This window comes from Ptychodera flava, chromosome 15 (assembly GCF_041260155.1).
Source record: "Ptychodera flava strain L36383 chromosome 15, AS_Pfla_20210202, whole genome shotgun sequence".
Classification (NCBI taxonomy): Eukaryota; Metazoa; Hemichordata; class Enteropneusta; family Ptychoderidae; genus Ptychodera; species Ptychodera flava.
This window is the reverse complement of record NC_091942.1, coordinates 27,428,476-27,449,187: the sequence shown is the minus strand read 5'-3', so window position 1 is coordinate 27,449,187 and position 20,712 is coordinate 27,428,476. Positions and strand designations below refer to the sequence as shown.

Sequence of the window (20,712 nt, the reverse complement as noted above, 5' to 3'; positions counted from 1 at the left end):
TCTATATCGAACCTTTCCACAGTATTTAGTTGTAACAGTGTGGTGAACTGTGACTATGATAATATTGAATGGCAGCATTTCCTTCTGATTTATAAACATTTATGGTTCATGGTCAGCAATGTTGGTTACACTTTCAACTTAGTTAAGATAACATGTTTTGAATAGATTTCATGAATTTCCATTCCTTCCTCAACAAGTCATGGTGTACATAAATGTGGCTGGTGCAAGGAGGCAATACAAGAGCCAGTGCCATTACCATGTCAGCATATCCTGTGTAAAAAATGTGTGATCGAGTGCTTCAAGATCTCTAGGAAAAGAACATGCCCTACGTGCTCTAAGGATGTTCCAGAAGGATTTGAAATTAAAAGTACTATAGAGTCCTTGTAAGTGTTGTTTTCAAATACTATCACTTGTTTTATATATCTTTTTATTATTTTTCAACTTTAATATAGTTAATCTTATATCCTTAGATTAAAGGTTGGTTATGTAAGTGACACAATAGAATACTCAGGCTTGAAGGGACAAAGTCGGCCCATTTTTCATGAATTTTGTTTGATACGAGATACTTCTTATATTGTTTGACATGTCGAAAGATACTGATTGACTGGGTGACCGTGCATATATGCGACCCTGGTTTTAGACACGATACATGAAACCATCGCGAAAATGAATTAATGGTCATGGCCATTAATTCATTTTCGCGCTGGTTTCATTTAATTTGTCTAAAATCGGGGTCAAATATATACATGGTCACCCATTCATGAATGAAAAATGGCCGACTTTGTCCAGTTAAAATATACAGTATTATGAAACAAAACTCATTCCAATTCACACACTTCTCTAACATATTAGCTGACAAGTGTATCTCAAACGGAAAGGTGCATTAGATACTTCTTAGAAGGATAGAATATAAAAATTGGTCTTCGTAGGAAAACATATATCATGTATAGATCAGTCTTTGATCATATATTCATTATGACAAAGTCAAAATATAGGTATGCCTCGGAAAAACATTATCCTTTCAAGTTCAACTTTAGGTTTTTAATGTTAACTAGCGATTTCAGAGTTGATTATCTGAAACTATGTGTTTAAAGATATTTTCCATGTACTGTATGCATCATGTGGATTCTAACAAACTTGACCTATGCTTCGTTAAGTACGTCTAAAATGTGTTTCATATAAATGTTGTTTCACCATCTTTTTCCGCGCCAGACAAGCTATTCAGGAGCATGATGCTTTTCGCAAGCGATGCAATTCCTTCTTCATGGACTTGGTATCAAGGTACTGCTTTTCAGAAGGAGAGCCCCCAGAACCAGAACTGGTTGCTAAATTAATGGGTTACGTCACAAGACTCAAAAAGGGAACAGAGAAAGATGTGAAGAAGACAAAACGCTTTACACCATTTGAGGAGGATTGTATAGACCCAAACCCAGTGGTCCGGTCATTCTTGCTGAAGCTCTTGCTGAGGTCAAGGTAAGTCTCAAAAAGGTTACTGCTTGTAGAATTTATTTCCTTAACAGCTTATAATAATATAAATTACTGTAGTTATCTACACAACCGTGCTAAATATGGTAAACAGTATCTTTTGCAAGTAATTTTAAAAGACACATTGTTGAGATTTCAGCGTCTTTCTTCTATATCAACGCTGTATATTTTTCATCAGTGAATGCCGATGGTAACAACAGTCTTCAATAAATATGAAAGGTATCATATGAAATAAAGCTGTCATTTATCTACATTACATGAGCTTGTACTGAAACTGTACTGAAAAAGTGTTAAACTATTTCATTTTTGCCAGTGTAAACGAAGCTGTATTTAAACATCTAGAAGACCACCTAGCACAAGCAAAGACTTTCTTAAAGACACCACAGGAGAATATTGAATTTCTCGCAATTTGTATACAGTGTATCGAGGTAAGTGATTAACAGCTCGATCGTTGAAACATTCTGTGACATGAAAATAGATCAAGTGTTAAAACATTTAATTACGACTGAAACCTGACTCTTTGCAGGTACCTGTGGACTGTACAACAAGGTTGTGCAAATTACCTGTCACGTACTAGTTATGTAAACAATGGTGACTCTATGGTAACAAAAATGTTCCCCTATATCTAGGCTTTCTAAAAATATATAATTTACGGGGGTTCTGAGCTTATTAACCACTAGAGAGTCGTTAGCTTAAAAAGGTCGATTTCTTGTCTTGGAACCTTAATAAACATAGATAGACAAAGTGAATGCTCATAACAAAGCTGCATTCACAAATAATTTGCGGCAGGATGGGAGTTCTTATGTCAACGTACGTCAGATATGATAGGCAGTTAATACCCACATATCGTATACAATTTGGCAATCAAAAACAAGATATGTGCCGCGTATTTGTCTGACACAAGTATATCAACTTGATTTCTTGCATATTTTCTTCAAGGATTTCCACCACAACCAAGTACTTCAGTCTGGAACAGAGCCACATCTTGCTCTAGTTAAAGGGGCTGTAAAAAGTCTTGACCTCGCCGTAAATGAATATGGTCAACCAACGTCTGGTATTGACGTTGCTCAGATGGTAGCAGTAGCCCATGCCAGGTTCGGGTTAGTCGTCACTGCAGAAGAGATCCGTGTTTTCTATGGTGGTTCACATCAACAGAATGAGAAGCAGCAGCAGAGTCAACCAGAGGTCTTCAGAGAGTCAAAGAAACTGTTTGCCATGGCAAAGACATTCTCTGAAAGTACTGAGAATGAATGGCCAAATATATTCCTTCTAAAGCAGTTGTGCAGGAGGTATGGAACCATGTGTCTTAAATCTGCTGTTGAACATCTCGATTTAGAGTGGATCATGCCATCTGACGGACATTCACAGGTATATTTTCTCGTTTAGTCAAAAGTATCACTCTTAAAATGTTTACATACATACACACACAAACAAACACAATGGTGTACTGGCTGCAAAAATTATAGCAACCGTAACATGTCAGTTTGTTGATGTGCTTTCTTACTATTGTAACCACACTTAAATGTACTTAGATTATCTATAGATTTTGTTGTCGAAAGATGTCATGATCAGCATTACAGCACTGCCTCAATAATACATTAATCTTAGGCAGCTGTATAATAATAATAATAATAATAAATAATAATAATAATAATAATAACTTTATTGCCATATGCATACAAAGCATTGGAAATTGCCTGTATACTCTGTGATGAAAGTGTTTACTGTTATATATATTTTTATATATACTTATATATATATATATATATATATATATATATATATATATATATATATATAGTGTTATGGTTCTTTGTTTTGCAGACAGTCCCCAGTGATGCTAGTAGTGTGGTACGGTAAATACTGGTTGGAAGAATATTCACTCTACTATATTCTGGTTGTCGCTGTTTTATTTCACTTAGCACAACCTTTCGTCCGATAAGTCGGACTTAATCAGGTATTCTGTTGAAAAAAATCAAGTACAGTTTAGATGTGTAAACTAAGCACATTAACACCTCAACCATAATGCCTCAACATTCTTGTATCTTAAATACACCGCCGTTCTCAGTAATTATGCAAAATACAGCGCCCTCACATATCACCCATAAATAGCCCTGCCTGTAACCATCTGCGTGCCATTTACCATCCCGCGCCAATACACTAGGTAAGCCCAATTACTAAAACCACCCTTAACTGCTCTGTAATTTTCTGTTTTCAAAAAGACATGTACCTTTTACACATCTAAACTGTACTTGATTTTTTTCAACAGAACACCTGATGAAGTCCGACTTCTCGGACGAAATGTTGTGCTAAGTGAAATAAAACAGCGACAACCAGAATATAGTAGAGTGTGAATATTCTTCCAACCAGTATATATATATATATATATATATATATATATATATATATATATATATATATAATATATATATATATATATATATATATATATATATATATATATCCAGTTATTCGGGAGATGTGACATATCAAAATCTTCCCATTATCTGCTGCATTGTTTCCTTAGTTGTTTTTTCATTTCATTCGGGATTATCATTCAGGGGAGATATGTTTTTCTCTAAAGTTAACTCAGCCTTTCATATGCTGAAAAGAAGACTTGTTATCTTCATTTTCAACAGTATACTTCGCCATTTTTATGCCTCCTTTGCTATTGTACGGTGTCGTTATACAATCGTTGAGTACAACAATGTTATATGGTGATTTTATACATATCTTTCGTGGGAGTGTTAACATGATTTCTGAACAGTAAAGATAACAAAGTGACGAACCATTTGCATGGTTTGATTAAACATGTGCTGAAGCACATGCCTGACAACGATATGATTCGCGGCATTATCCAATATTTTCCTCTACGTCATGATAGAAGGTAACTCGAGCAACTATATCATATTCTACCAGAATAATAAACAGGAGGAATAGACATTAGAAATACTATTCTGACGGGAGTGTTCGTTGGTTAAACGAGTCAACCGGTGCCACACTACTTCATCCACCATAATCAATGGAAATCTAAATTGTACCACATTAGCAATGCTTTATTCTAACCACTATACCGAAGCCCGATATTCACAGTTATAATTATTCACTTGTTTTATGGTAACACAGAGTTAATATTGAATATCATTTAATATAGCTATTTTCCATATTATAAATCTCATCACTAATCTCTTTTAATCTTGCTTCCTGTACTAGGCAAATATCTTACCAGACCACTTCATTTTATGTGACTCGAAATACGAGCATCTGAGAGAAGCTATGTCACAGTCTCTTCTTGAAGGGGACATGAAGTCAGTTGAGTCTGTGTTAGAGGTACGTACACTAAAATAATTAGTAATTTTCAAATGGTTAATATATAGAGTATTATTTGTAATATATATTTTCGATATAGAAAGCAAAGTGCTGAAACTATCAATCCTGGAATGGTACATTTCCTTGTGTTTGTGTGCTTTATATGCCAGCGTGTATGAATGTGTGAGTAATTTATTGATCCCCAGCTGTGTTGAGGGACTGCAGCCAGGTGACTGGGTTATTGAGCAACGTTTATTAGAGGTGTGGAATATAGCACAAAGATTTGGTCGCTGACTTCTATGCAAACATCAGGTCACCTAAGTGCTGTAGGTTGTAAGTACGAATCGGATGGAGAAAGTTACCGAGTTCGCGTCACAATGGAGTTCCAAATCCAGGTGTGGAAAAATACCAATACAGAAGTTATATTGTGAGTCAGTTCCATAGCTAAAAATCGAAATTACATTTACAGGTTTTCAAGGGAGAGGGAGAACTCACAGAGGTATTACTGATGCTTGCAATGTACAGACAAATAACGATGAGACATGCAGACAATGTAGATGGAGGACAGAAAATAGATATAGATCCAGAGGTAAGGGTATTTATTGATTTGTCATTTAATCATCATTGAATGATATGCGTGGCAGGCATGCATTCAAACATGACCACATCGTAACATATTTATTTTATACGCTTTGCAGACTGAACAGATGCTTGTTGATTTTATTAAGAACAGTGGACATATAAAGAGAAAGGTAAGACTTTCACATTTTCAAAGCTCTTCTACAGACAATTAAGTCTTTATATAGTTTTACCACTGGTAGCAAACAGCAGTTCGCACTTTTCAATCATTATCTTAAAAATACATTATGCAAGAATTTTAAATTCGTAAATCTTGAAAACTCGCTCTGCATAAGCACAAAACTTTTTATTGTATCAAAAATTTTCTAGGTAGTATTTCAAATTCTATTCAGCCAACATCCGTGAGTAACTTTGGTAATAAACCTTTCTTGCAGGAGTTTGCAGAATTATTGATAACGAACAAACAAGGTGGCAAGTGTAGTGAACTGAAAGTGACAGCAGACCAACCACCATCGCATCATCTGCTGTCAACTGTTGTGATCCACGCTCTAATAGTTTTTGAGTGCTGTAAACAAAGTCCTATGGTCAAGCCGCTTGTATCTTTGATGGCAGATCCACATGCAATGAATGTAAATATCTTATGATACAAAAAATTAAATGTTCATTGCGACTACAATATGGTCCCTATATGACACCGATAATTATACCCTCAGTTTTAAGTAAACTTAATATTGCTGAGGTCACGTGAATTTGTTCTGTTCAGTCAAATAGGAATAATCTGCACAGAGAATAGTTGTTACAGTTCGAAAGTTCACATTTCGTGAATAAATGCCGAACGGAACGTATCCCTTGGTAAACTATCGCAGATTTACCGTTAAGGCTTTGGTACTGCGCCGATAACTCTTTGCTTTATATTTTTATTATCAGAATTTGTACTTGCCAACAATGCCAGAAGATCTTATAATGGAAGCAAGACAGGCCATCACAGAGAAGGTCAGGTGGTACGGTATGTATAATTCATTATGTCCAGTTATTCGAAGTTGATCTACATTTTGTCAATCAAATCATGTATGAGAGTTTTTGTCTGTGGCGAAGAAAATGCACATCTGAGAATAGTCTTGCATGCTACAATTACAGGCTGACATTTTTGACATGTAAATCCTACATTACACATTAATTGTCTGTATTTCCTTTTTTCATTATGCTGTAGAGTGCCCAAATGGTCACCCATATACTATAGGCGAGGTGAGTATCTTTACAGAATACTATCAGTGACGGAAGTATTTTCAATAATGCAAGTAAAACCAAGAAGTCTTCCCAATGCATTGGAATTGTTCTTCCTGAGTTATGGCCATATTCTACAGTAGTTTGCACTGAAAGTGACTTGAAGCATTTTGCTACGTCACAGGGTTTTGTTTTATTTCATGCGCTTGTTCCTTAGAGTTTACTTTTCGTACACTTACTCTCACGTCAACAAAAGTCATCCAAAAAAGGGAGTGACATAAAATTGTTAAGAAGCTGTAACTTTTGATGATTTTTCCCTATTTGGTTTGCATGCAAACGAGTTCTTGGGCTACTCCCCAAAATAGTAATTATCTAGCTTCTCAAGACAGCATGTGTACTTGTAACATGCACTGTTGTATAGATTGTAACATGCACTGTTGTATGGATAATAGTTTTAGCCCGGGCTAAAATCATCTGTCAATAATGACAGTCTATATTGTACAGACTGAGTTGACAAGCTGAGGAAAGTAGAATAACAAGTTGTAGCTAAGTTTAACAAATTTAAAACGAAAACGTTTAAAAATACATTGAACATTACAGGTATGTCCCTGTAATGTGCAGTTAAAGTGTGAGCACAACAAGTACAATATATTTCTAAGGTGTCATGGATAGTAGTAAGAAAACGACAATCTCCAAACTTTCATGGCAATCTCAAAATTATTGTAGTTAATCCAATGTACCCATTTTACTGTCCACAATGATATGACAGTACACAATGACTTTATATCCCATGCTATGAACTCATCCAAACCCAGCACGAGTAAATAACAGCACCAGTTATGTATATGATTAAAAAAGTCGTATATTCTTCGGTATCTTCAAAGAGAGGATGTGATATTAAATCGTTTTAAATAACTATTTGAATACGCTGACTTGTTTCTTTGCATGTTTAAGTGTGGAAACCCAGCCATGGTTTACAAATGTAAGGATTGCAACGCACCTATTGGTGGAAAAGGTGCAAAACAGCTGGAACATGGGAATAAACCTGCGAGAAAGTAAGATTTGATTTAATAAAAATACTAAGGGGTGTGCATTCTATTGTGCAATATTCCTAAACAAGTGAGAAAGTAATACGCATGTTGCATGCTTTGCTTTGGTCAAAAATAGTACTGCCTTGTTGCATGTTTCAAACATATGAATATGGTATACAAAATGTTACGTGTTGCCAACATAATTAACTACGGCGTAGAAGAACAGATTGAAAACACATTATTACAATTATATCTCTGACGACTAAACAGCCCATTATCTTGCAATGTGAATTTGACTTCGTTTGTAAAACATTTGATTTCTAATGACAGGGAAGACACAACACAAACGGGTCACATTCTTGGACCTCCAGAGAACAGACAAGATGAAAAAGCGGTGCCAGAGAGGGAGATGTCAGCAACCGCAAATGCTATCATCAGGTTATTGACACATGCTGCGATGCTTGGTGGTTCCACAAAATCTCCAGAGGTAAGTTGTGTCTTCCCCTTTAAAGGGACAGCATCAGTCTCAAAGCATTACTTCCGTGTCTGTAAAAATGAAATGCAACTTTGAAGTAAATTACAGCATCAAATACGAGCGAAGAGTGATGTTAGCCCAATGTTCTTCCGGCCGATATACGTTCTTGGTTCACGAAGCCATAGGATCATTAGCCATGTGCTGACCTTATTTAAGACGTGTGTTTTTTTATAGAGGTCAAACATCGTAGCTGACCTAATATCATATAGTAGAAATAGAAAGTCCCACCGTACAATTTCAGTCACTGCATGCCTCACATTGTTTGCAATGCAACTTTATACTGACAAATATTTTGTTCTGATTTGAAAATAAAAGAAGATTCAAATGTTAATTTTTCACGGTGATTCGTGTATGTTCAATTCCATTCACTTAACCAATGTCTGGAAGTTTGTTTACGTTTGGGTGATATAATTTTTGTTCATCTTATTAGGATATTGCTGTATTGATTAACCCATCGATTATTGCAACTGAAGTGCCATCGTTTTTGTGGCGTCACATTGAGAGAGATGTCCACTTGCTGACACAAGCCTGTGGGAAAAGTGTCGATGACTCTTACCTGATTATACACATGATATTACAGGAGATTCTCAAGCAAACTCCTCAAGGTATGTTATCTATATTTATTCCGCACATTTACTCACTGTCTGAAAGGATTATAATTTTACTTGGATAACAATTATTTTGTTTTCATCTCTTTGTACCGATGTGCATTTCAGATCAAAGTCAACACCGTCAAGACTTCTTGAATACGAAGGAATCCAGGTCGGCGTGGGAAAGTGCCTTCACAAAGGCATACATCGATCCAGTTATCCAGGTAATAGCTCATGTTTCGAAAATATTGAACACATTTGTCCCTTTGATGCTTGATCTTAATAATAATTTTTATGACGTTAGTATAAGGTATATACCCTGGTGTGATCTACATAGTAAGTACATGGAATGCATTAGTATTGGTGCCTTTTCAGTAACATATTCAGTCAAAATACATGAAACAACCCTATTCCTATGTTATCAAACTTCGTTGAACGCTATTATGCAAATAGGAAAAGTGGCAGTTACTCCGAGGTCAGGTGGCATATGAGTCAATGTAATACATTATCTTTACATGTAAAGTCGGTTATTGGAAAAATGAAACCATAGATGTGACAAATGTACCTTGGCAAATACTCCCAAAAACAGGATTATGAATTTACTTTGCATTTAAAATTGACAGAATTCGTGCTTTATTTGGCAAATTACACATTTATTGTGTCTTGCATTCGTCGCAGGGGATTACTGGAAAACTTCAGAAGGCAAACAGTGCAATACACAATGACAACAGGCTTGGAACCAATCGACTGGACAGGTTGTTGTATGAAGTAGACCAAGAAACTTACAATGAACCCATAAAATCATTGTACGACGTAGCATCTGTCTGGAGGTATCGATCAAAGATAACGATCGCTCATCTTACACAGTTTCTGGATGAAAGTTCGTATGCTGTGCACAGGAAGGAAAAATGCAAAGTACTTAAAGAGTTCCTGAATAAGGTATGGATGATTTTAAGTGCAATCTGTGTTTTGGCAAAGATGTGTTTATGAACGGTCTACACGGCTGCCGTCGTACTTGAGGACACTACTAGCTTTAACATGATCCCTCCACATTTGTCTCAGCCTACCAGCTCCTCCTCTACACACGGCACATAGCTTGTGGCTTCGTTTTGTCACCTTTAATTCAAAATCAGTTTTTATTGTTTGCTGTTCAGTTATTCAATATTCGTTTGAGCTTGGCCTAACCCATATTCCCCGGAAATTCTGCTCTATTCCCTCATTTTAGGCCTCGCAGGATGAATCCACATTTTTGGCAGTTGTCTGATCTTAGCTCTAGGTCATCAACTGCCCTTCACTTCCAAGCTTGATTGAAGGGGCCCTCTCCCATATTTAGTAATGCTAGTAATGTATTTAGTTAATTTAGAGTTGTTATTTTATTGGTATTTTAGTTACAGTGATAATTTCTTCTCTTTCGGTTACTGGTGATTTCGCAATAAATCATTCTCAGTTTATCATAATACAGTTGTGGTGTGTTCACGAAAATATGTCTTTGTGGCATCAACTGGTGTTGTTTAAACACAATTTCAACTATAATTTCATGAAGTGTTAGCTGTTTGAGTTTTAAAGATACTTGTGGATGAATAAAATTACAACACGACAAAGATGTAATTATGTCGAATCTTCTTGACTAAGGGCAACACAAAAACAAGGACAAGGTAATTGTATAGAATTTTCATCCACCATGCATGATCATAGTTCTCATATTTTGATATAGTCGGGGAGTCTAAGCAATGCAAGCATAACTTATGTAATCATATCACTTAAATAAAATCTTACAGATTTTCACTAAACTTCATAGTACTGGTAAACAAGTCAATCAGCCACGATTTTTTGTTTCGATGTGGTTATAAATGAGAAAAGTCATAAGTGTGGACTTAAAGAAGCAAACAGCATCATTCAACATGGGAGCTTCATATGTACTTCAGGTTGAAATCTAATTAGTCGTTTTCAATGACCAACAAAGTAATAATTAATCGATTTAGCATTTGTAGTGATTAAGGAGCATTCATAAAATTTGGTGATACAGTAGAAACAGAAAAGTTTAATTTCCCTTTTACATTGCCTGCCAAAAGTGTAATTTGACAGTAGGACTATATATGCCGTTGAATTTCAAAAGTGATTGAGGTTGATTCACAAAAGTGTCATTTCTTCAGGAACGTATGCTACGTGCTCTCAAGTACTTGCCAGATATAATCCATCTTCAGCAGCTACTGATTGAAAAGTATCACAGGAATATCGATGAACATGAAGCCAGGAACATCAAATTGAAACACTTCCTCAAGGGTTTGCCTGACGGTACGTAGCCACTGTCTTACTTCAAGTTGTTAATTACATACGTTTATGTTAGTTCTCAATAAACAGACCAAACAAAATGCAGATTGTGGTCATTTTGATCTTTTTGATAAAGTGTCAACATTGATGCTAAATTTTGAATTCATTTCTTTTCTACAGTTAACACTCGAAAGAGGTTTGAGAAACTTCTGCGGAGCTTTGGAACAGCATGGGATTATGTCAGGAGTGATATCGCAACAGACGCATCCAGAGGTTGGTATAGGAAATGCAGTGTTAACCACTTTGTTTATCAAATATAATAACGTTTGATGATGATAAAATTCTTATGTTTCTTTATTTCTCCAATTTACTTCACGATAGGTGGGTTATTGGTTCCAAAGGAGTCGTGCAATCAAGTGATTCATGAAAATACAAGTCTGGGGATGATACTGCCGACCAGAAAGGGTGATGGCATTTGTTCTACAGCGCTTGTGGAATTTCTGATTAACATACAGAATGAATTTCTTGAAAAATATACAAAAATAACCGAAGGACCAGAGCCGTGAGTACCACAATTTCGTGAAATATAATTTTAAAAATTCCATACTCAAGTGGCTTCCATAATCATCATAAATGCATTATTCGTAATGATTTTTCATGCTATCCCACAGACCAATTAGACAAATTACATGCTTTCTTATTTTAGCCAACATCCTTTACTCTCGAAGATAAACGAAAAGCATATTGTTAACTCACAGGGAAGAGGTCCAACCATGTGACCTAACAACAGCTGACTTGATAGCATATGACCCAGAGAAGGATCTGCTCCCAATGGTCCTATCCCACTGTAATTATTCCTTGGAAGTAGGACGTGGAACACTTGTAGAGTATGACTTGCCAGCATTAGAGAGACAAGTGGAAGATAGGTTTATCAATGGAAAGGCTAAAATTGTCAGAAAAGTAGAGCAGCTGGTCTTCCGTGAGGACTCGAGGGATTCTGCTGTGTTCGAAAGTTTAAAGACTAAACTACCACAGGTAAACCATATGCTTGAGGCATATTGCAAATTCTAATGTGATGATGCAAACAATATTCTTCTGCCGGCGGAAAGGATGAATGTGTTGCAAGACACTCATCTTTACCAAAATTAGTGCCAACTTGCTGTATTATTCATCTAATAAATATATGGAAAACACCTCTATTATTCATTGACGTCATCACATTTCACCCAATTGACTATAACCTTTCTATATTTAGGACACAAACATTTTCAAGCATTAATAGTGAAAAACTGATCAGTATATGATCTGTCTAATAATAATAATACATGATATATTACAGGAACCATTGTCTAAAGCCATTCAACGCCAGATCATATCTGAATTGCGATCATTGCCTGAAGTCTCTGACTCGTTGGCTTGTCTTGACATCGCCATTGGTTTCCTAGCATCATGTGGCGGTAAGCCTGGACAGCTTATCAAGAAATATTTGATAGAAACTCTCAAAATGGACGGCGATGAGATGAAGGATACAATACATGTAAGCATATTTATGTCCGTAGATATAATATTTGAGAGGAACTTTGGCCAATAGGAAATCCTTCGCCTATATTTAAGGACCAAAGTCGGCCATTTTTTCATGAATTTTGTTTGATGTGAGATACTATTTATATTGTTTGACATGTTGACAGATAGTGAATGAATGGTGACTATGCGTGTATTCGACCTAGGTTTTAGACAGGATAAATGAAACCATCGCGAAAATGATCTTTATGGTCATGACCATTAATTCATTTTCGCGATGGTTTTATTTAATTTGTCACTCTAAAACCGGGGTCGCATATGTGCATGGTCACCCATTCATTCCAGTATCTTTTAAGTTGTCAAACAATATAAATAGTATTTCGTATCATACAAAATTCATAAAAAATGGCCGACTTTGTCCCTTTAAGGTAGCGTACACTTCGACAGTGAAATACTTACACTTTTGCTCAAACTTTCCTTCATGAAACTTTCAATCATACTCTTACAAAATCAACTATAAAACTCGGGGTCACCGTGGAAAGTTTTGAACTAGAGAAACAAATTACCCAACATTCAAAATGGCCGCCATCCCTGTGTAAACTCTATGGGAAATTAAATTTTGGATTTTCGAAAAAAACTAAGACGGTGAAAGTTTACTCTCTCCAAAGATTTAAAATGTGCACAAGTGGTAGATTACAAAAGAATTGTTGAAATTTGAGAGTCCGACTATCTGGTCGTGTTCCTGTGGCGATTTCTACCGTTAGAAAATATTACGACCCCGAGATACTTCAACAGCATTATCAAAGCCGGTTTCAAAATAAATATTATCACTTTTTGTTCAGTTTATCACATGCGATTTTATGTCTGTGTCCTGCGACTATTTCCTATAGATTAGAGCGCATTAGTCACAAACTTTAAAACATAATGTAATAATAACAATGAGAATGACAAAGAACGAGATCATGCAGGGTGGAGTGGGTTTTGAAAACTTACTAAGAGACAAACATTATAGATGTTCTTATTTTAAACCCTTAGGTGAAACAGCCGTGTCCATTAAAGAACGTCTTGTCTCTGTGGAAGTTGTTGGCAGCAGAAAAGGCCAAGAGACTTACACTGAACCTACAGGTATTGTGTATTTTCTGAATGTTGTAAATGAAGTTGTCCTCAATCCTTGACAATCTAGGACAAATCTCAATTATTGTTACCCTTGGTGCATTCACAAAAATACTAGTTGATGTGGAATTGATTGTTCTATACATGAATAAAGAAATGGCTTTAACCATATAGAAGTGTCAGACCTGATTTCAGAAAGGTCAATCACTTGTGTGTATTTTATTCCATTGTAAGGACCCTTTTAACGGCATGTATGAATTCAATGATGAGCTTACTCCGGAACAAATACAAGATTTGCATACTGCACTGCGATACTTGGATGTTGATTCCTTGGTCATTGAGTTGCATCACTATATTGCTATTGGCTTGAGAAAACGACAGGACACAGAAGGTGTTTCCGAGTGGGGGTGAGTTTACTTGAACATCGTTCAATGTTTGTGGTCTTTGAAATTTGCAACAAAAATAGAGGAAAAAGTAAGAACTTAGTTATACTTCTAAAACTTGTAGTTGAATTGATAGGTCAACTTATTTATACGTAGCTAAAATTTACTCTTATTGATTTTAAATTACATTTTACACTAAGTTGCTGATGTTTACTCATGTGTGTTCGGTCGCTTATGTAAACAAGTAAACAAGGTAAAGTGCACACCTATGACGAGGAAACATGTTTTAAAAATGTCAACAACCTACGATAAAAACGACATGGACGGAAATCTAGTTTTCAGAATATGCCAGACAGATAACCTCAAAACAATGTCAAGGTAATGGTAATATGAAAATATGCATGCAGATCATCAGGTATCATATATTGAACCGTGAGCACACGTTCATGTTATTCACACCTTTTATCTTGTAGGCTGGGAGATACTTTGTCGGCAGAAAGAGAAGCTACAGGTGATTATGTAATACACGGTTTTGAAGAACACTTTCCGAGCAGTATCTCAATCAAACACATCAGATCAACGTGGAAGGAAATTGTCCAGTATCAGCATAAAGATGTCAAAAGACATGGCTTTTAATGCTTTGTTGTATGATGCTCTGCGGAGCTGAAAGAAATTCAAACCTATAAGCAAATGCAGTCACAACCATAAAACGTGCATGTAGGGCTTAAATATATGTTTGATGTTGTTTTACATTTTATCGCTTTCGTACATCATTATATTTTTTGTGAAAGAGGGTACCAATTGTAATCAGTGTATGACCATATACTTCTTTAAAGTGCATGATAATCATAGATAATAAAGCATTTACCGATCTAATTTTTATATGTGATATTCAGGTTATGGAAGAAAGCATAGGTGTCGATCAAATCTTACATTATCATTTAATCAAGTTTTCAAGTAGCGTGTCAATTTTTTTCGGGAATCACGGTCAATATGTGATTGTAGTAATTGCAGAAGTCATCGGTGTTGAAATTTGAGAAAAATAATTCCCAAAAGATCAAATAAATCGTGATCTTTTAATGTTTTTCAAAGTCTTAAAGGTTTAGCAGTGAACTTAGTAGTAATTATGCATCGTAATTGTCTGTACATTGTAGCAGTACTACAAAATTTATCTCATGAACTTGCTGTTGTTTGTAAGTGATCTCAGATGATAAGGATGAACGGATTATCATTTATTATCACTTGTCTATTATATAATTTCCCGAGTGTATATCATTTAAACCATTCCGTACTGTATTTGTATGGCATGGCCCACAAACAGCAGCGCCTTTGCATGTGCCAAAGGGTGGACTTTAAGTGACTTGGAAGCATACCAACTTATGGAAAGATGGTTCAATGTCTTAGACAACTTGTTGCAAGATTGACCTCGCTCCCCTCTCATAGTTCAAATTGCATCAAAAACAGAATTGCGTGGATCGCTGATATTCTTGAAATGTACGGTTTTACAATGTCATCTTTCAATGTGTGCATGCTAGCCTCGTTGTTTATTTCAAGTATGTATACGGGAACTATTTCAGAAATTCAGATATTTTAGTAGCTTCGACATAGTAGTATCAACTCAGCAAGTATGTTTGCATACCAAGTTACCCGGTTTAAAGCTAACTATTTCAGATATTTTAGTAGCTTCGACGTTATATGAAAATGGTATCAGTGTGTGTGTATGTTAGCTAATTTGACTATTTCAAGAATGGGTGGCAGCGAACTATTTCATATGTTTAGCAGCTTCGGCAGCTTTAACATTGTATTATCAATATCAGCTTAGTACATGTATGATTGGCAGCAAACCATTTCAAACATTTTAGCAGCTTCAACGTTATATTAAATCAGTATCAGCTCAGTGTGTGTAGCTAATTTGCATTTCAAGTATGGTTTTGCGGTGAACTATTTCATTGTTTCAGCGGCTTCGGCAACTTCAACACCGTGTTATCAGTATCAGCTCAATACGTGTGTGCATACTAGGTACGTGTATGATTTACAACGACTCCAGTGATTTTAGCAGCTTCGTCACTATATCAAATTAGCTCAGTAATTGTGTGTATACTGGCTAATTAGTCTGTTTCACGTGCGTACGGTTTACATCGAACTAATTTAGATATATTATCAACTTCGATATATAATCAAATATATTTCAGCTCAGTATATGTGTGTCTTGGCAGTTTCAAGTATGTTTTGGTGCAAAATATTTCTGACATTTTAGCAGCTTCGAGATGGATAATGTTTGAATGAAAATGTACTTATCGGTTACTTGACCTATCTTATTTTTGACCTGCTGGTATCGAAATGTCCACTAATAACGCTTGGATATTCTGAATGTCGTCACTCTTATATGGATCACATATAGTTGATATGAACGGAGATGTTTTGATGGATTCATACTTTTACTCGGAGGCATTAGACATAGATCAATATCTTTGCCTTGCAATATCTTTTTCTTTAATTTGTCTTTGTCGTTGTCTTAGCTACATGTGAACTTCAAATTAAATGCTTTAATATACTCTCAAGTACGGTGACGGAAGAAGGAGTTCATAATGAAAACAAAATAATTCCAGCAATTCACATTCTCAACCCCCTAATAACACACCAACTTTTTCCATCGCAGTTGGTTGTACGTACATATCTGAGTGTTATAGTCGTGTGTCCTTTGCACACAATGAACGTTCAGTTCATGTGAATATTTTTGGTTATAATGTGGCCGATGAAAATATGATCAGCATGCTTTAATTAAAATTGTATTCTATGAGTAGATGGGACATTGTACTTTTAACTCAATAAAAATTGCACCTTAATAATAGATATCGTCATTTATCATTTCCCCTGCCAACCAATACACCTTCCGAAACGTGAGTATAACTGATCTTCGTTCAATATTACTCTGGAAGTGTATCCTTTCGTGAGAAGACGCTATTTGATGTAATCTAAAACAGCCGTAAACCTTCATTCTCCATGAACACGATCAGATGCACCCGAACTGTTGGCCGTTTACCCCTGATAAGGCGCGGCCAGTCCCGAATTAGGTACAGGTGTACCTTGAACAGTAAAGATTACAAATTGCAAACTCTACGTTTCTTTCGATAACGAAGTCAACATCTACAGTTTGGGCTAAATTTTATGTGAAAACTTTGATAGGTCAAACATACTTCTTTTGGCAAGAACAATTTTGACCAACTGTTGGCCGTTTACCCATGATAAGGCGCGGCCAGTCCCGAATTAGGTACAGGTGTACCTTGAACAGTAAAGATTACAAATTTCAAACTCTACGTTTCTTTCGATAACGAAGTCAACATCTACAGTTTGGGCTAAATTTTATGTGAAAACTTTGATAGGTCAAACATACTTCTTTTGGCAAGAACAATTTTGACCAAAAGACAATAAATTTGACCAATCAAAGTTTTATACATAAAATTTAGTAAAAACTGTTCCGGAGAAAAACCATGGGCTGCAAGTCAACAATTTCAGAGTCAAAAATCTACATGGGGCAAAAAGCCTGGAGAGCGTGTGGGTCAAAATGGCGATACGTATGTGTGTGTACTCTCTAGGGCAGTGCCCCTAAGTAGCTTCCATATATTGGCGCATGTACATGTTTCTATAAATCGACGACCCAAGTGATTCTGAAGTGATTGAAATGAGTTTTCAGGTACATTGTAATCTTGTGCATGACAAAAATTTAATAAGGTTTTTGGCCGGTGTGGCTTGCACGACAGGGCAGTTATTGAGACTTAATGCATTCCAAAAACGGGATCCAATGGAAGGAATTGTCTACAATTTTGCACTTCAATCGCGAAGAGGTGCTCTGTGCAGTGCCAACGTGAGGGAAACTGGACAGATTCACACTTGACGAGCTCCTGACAGCGTCCATCTGTACTGGTGTTACGGAAGACCACTCGCGCGAGGGCGCTCAATGCTGTCTTAGAGAGTGCAAGCAGCGTCCTCGAGAGCCAAGTCTTACACTCGGATTACTGATTTCACATACTATATACCATAGCGAATGAATTTTGTGGTTTCTTTCGACCCCGGCTTTCGACACAGCCGGAAGATCACGGCAGATGTTTAAACGGATCGAAAGATTTCATGAAGTACTCATGTACAACGATAGATCATTCATGAACCTATGGAAAATTCCGCTCGACGGTGTAAGGTTCACCCACATGATATTGAATGCAATTTCAATTATCGAAGTCTTAGTTTAGTTTCATCGAAGACACGAATCGTCTTGCTCCCTAAGATAGCGCTATAGGTATGAAATCTATAATTTAACTTGCTTTGCATATGCTACAAGTAGCGGTGTAAAATGAGTTAATTCTTAGACGATATTCATTATTAATATAATGGCGAGTAAAACGGATCACTGTCTAGAGACTTGTAAGAAAAGCAGGCGGGTGGATCTACTTTCCTCGACTCTAGGCTGACCGGGACATTTACCATTAGTTTTGGCGGGATGTTTGCCATTTCGTCGGTAATGTTGAGTCAGTTTGTTCATCTGTAGCATTCAAGGCCAGTAGCTGTACCTTGTGATGTTTTTTTTAAACTATTGTTGTTTTAATGTCAACTGTGGTTTTTGTTCTGATCCTAAAAGTATGACGAAGCATCGCGCTTTTGGTTTGTCAACACAGCGTTTATATGCACCGTTATTGTTTACGTTTGAATTCTAATGCAGACCAGAAATCAGTTGTCGACAATTAAACGATGCAGTGTACGCATGTACATGCTGAGTTGAAAAGCAAAGGTCTGTGTATCTCAATTATGTGTTTGGGAGTAGGACAAGAAACAGAAATAGTGAAGAAATCATCGAAATCAACAACTATTGTCCCTTTGGAGTAGAATGCTCCTCGGGGACAGATATTTGAACTCTTAAACTTTTCCAATCTTTTTGAAAATCGAAATCTTATTTTTTTTCTATAAAGTTAATACAGCTGCAGGGATGGCAGTTATTTTGAATTTCAAATATCGGTAAATCTTGGCTGGTGTTTATACCATACTAATGCTCTATTGTCATGGTTGTATTCGTATTCAAATATGACAATGATTCTACCAAAATGTCTTTGCAAGGTAATTTACATATTTCAGTCACATCTGTTTATTCAAATGCAAGCGACATCTCAGTGTAGATTGTAAACTTTGCTTTCAGTATATTCAAATAGTTCATGAATGTCATATAATTAACTATATCATCATGTGATTAGGAATAGTTCCACACTAAGAATAATCATCTTAAAAATACATCGAAAGAAAAAATAGTATCTTTGCCGGGAATACGAGAAAAATATGCAATAATTTGGTGAAATTAAGTTGACGGCCCTGTGTGCGTTAGTCTTGCTAGTGTTACATCCAGTTCATGTCAATTGAAGTCGGTAAAACTTGACATCGCTAGACTTCAGGTCATGGTCATAAGCAATGATAGATAGGGTATAATTGGTTGAAGAGATGAAAATGTTACATGGGCGATGGGGAGATCTAAATTAGGTCAGTGACTTGTATTGATATATACAATTTACATGCAGACATTCTAGCATCATTAATTCAAAAATTATCCATATCAACTACATCAAAGCGCCATCTTCAGTTGCAAACTACGAACAAACGAAGAAGTGTTATGATGTTATTTAATAGTTATCATATTAAGATGTCAACAGATGGAGGCATGAAGGATTTCCTCCTACTGTTCTCTGAACACATTCAACAGTGATTACATTAATATTCGAGAGTGAATTTTAGGTAAGGGATCAACCGCTATTTAGGCAGACTCTCTTCTCATTCAGATATCGATATCTCCTTAAAGTCTTCAAGGCCGCGCATTTTCATTACTTTGAATACTGACCCCCTCCTACACTGGAGAAACATTCGGCTACAGTCATCGTAGACGGCGCTGTTTTCCCGTAATGCCATGGTGGAAGCGCATATTCTGGAAACTCACAGGTCCAAAATCAAATTCTGTACTGTACAGAAAGAATGAGCACGGTAGTTTGAAACTAAGAGAGGTCAATTGGTTAGATGTCGCTGTGAATTTTATGCAATGAACATCCTATATTGGAAATGCCATATTCAACGTAATTTGTCAGAAAAGATCGCGCCTTCTGGCTCGATATAACTGATTCAGACTTTGACATTAAATCGTCAGCTGCACATGGGGCACCCGAAACATATTGGCCCTTGAAAATTCATGATTGCTGCAACCTCTAGGAAGCATGCCGAACATGGCAAGTAGATTTATGTCCCGCCTAATGCGAACAAGACTGTAGCGAATGAATCGTGCATAAAGTCTATCAGCAGTACTTCTCATAGAAACCATTATTTATGCAAAATTTCAATAGTGTGTCACAGATTTAAGAACTAGATTCTGTGCTGGTTCATCCTATGAGGGTACACTCAATCCCAAACCGGGTACAGGTGTACCTGAAAGGTTCATGCTCCAAAGCACAAATCATACAATTTTGCTTTAGATGGCAGTCAAAAGATAAACTTTTAGCCAAATTTGTCAAACTCCGCACGTTTGTTTTTATTAATGGGTATAATGTACCTATTTGGGTCAAAAGTTGTGCAAGGTGAAACAAGTAGTCAAAAGACTACAATTTATCAACATTGCCGGGTCAAAAGTCGTGATCGGGGCGAAAACC

The 20,712-nt window shown here is 36.3% G+C and overlaps 2 protein-coding genes across 2 annotated transcripts; both read left to right on the top strand.

Moving 5' to 3' along the window:
- Positions 1–203: 203 nt before the first annotated feature.
- On the top strand, positions 204–3,763 carry LOC139150764 (E3 ubiquitin-protein ligase RNF213-like). The gene is made up of 5 exons (XM_070723160.1): positions 204–383; positions 1,213–1,473; positions 1,799–1,913; positions 2,425–2,853; positions 3,755–3,763. Exons 2-5 carry the CDS (start codon positions 1,265–1,267, stop codon positions 3,761–3,763), a joined length of 762 nt encoding a protein of 253 aa, XP_070579261.1. The 5' UTR covers positions 204–383; positions 1,213–1,264.
- Positions 3,764–4,702: 939 nt separating this feature from the next.
- LOC139151733 (E3 ubiquitin-protein ligase rnf213-alpha-like) lies at positions 4,703–14,817 on the top strand. Its single transcript, XM_070724709.1, has 19 exons — positions 4,703–4,815; positions 5,264–5,383; positions 5,493–5,546; positions 5,808–6,002; positions 6,301–6,379; positions 6,584–6,618; positions 7,552–7,652; positions 7,959–8,115; positions 8,594–8,768; positions 8,880–8,977; positions 9,432–9,692; positions 10,907–11,048; positions 11,205–11,297; positions 11,406–11,586; positions 11,783–12,059; positions 12,364–12,561; positions 13,581–13,670; positions 13,893–14,065; positions 14,515–14,817. The coding sequence occupies exons 1-19, from the start codon at positions 4,762–4,764 to the stop codon at positions 14,675–14,677; spliced, it is 2,646 nt and encodes an 881-aa protein (XP_070580810.1). The 5' UTR covers positions 4,703–4,761; the 3' UTR covers positions 14,678–14,817.
- The last annotated feature ends 5,895 nt before the right edge of the window (positions 14,818–20,712 follow it).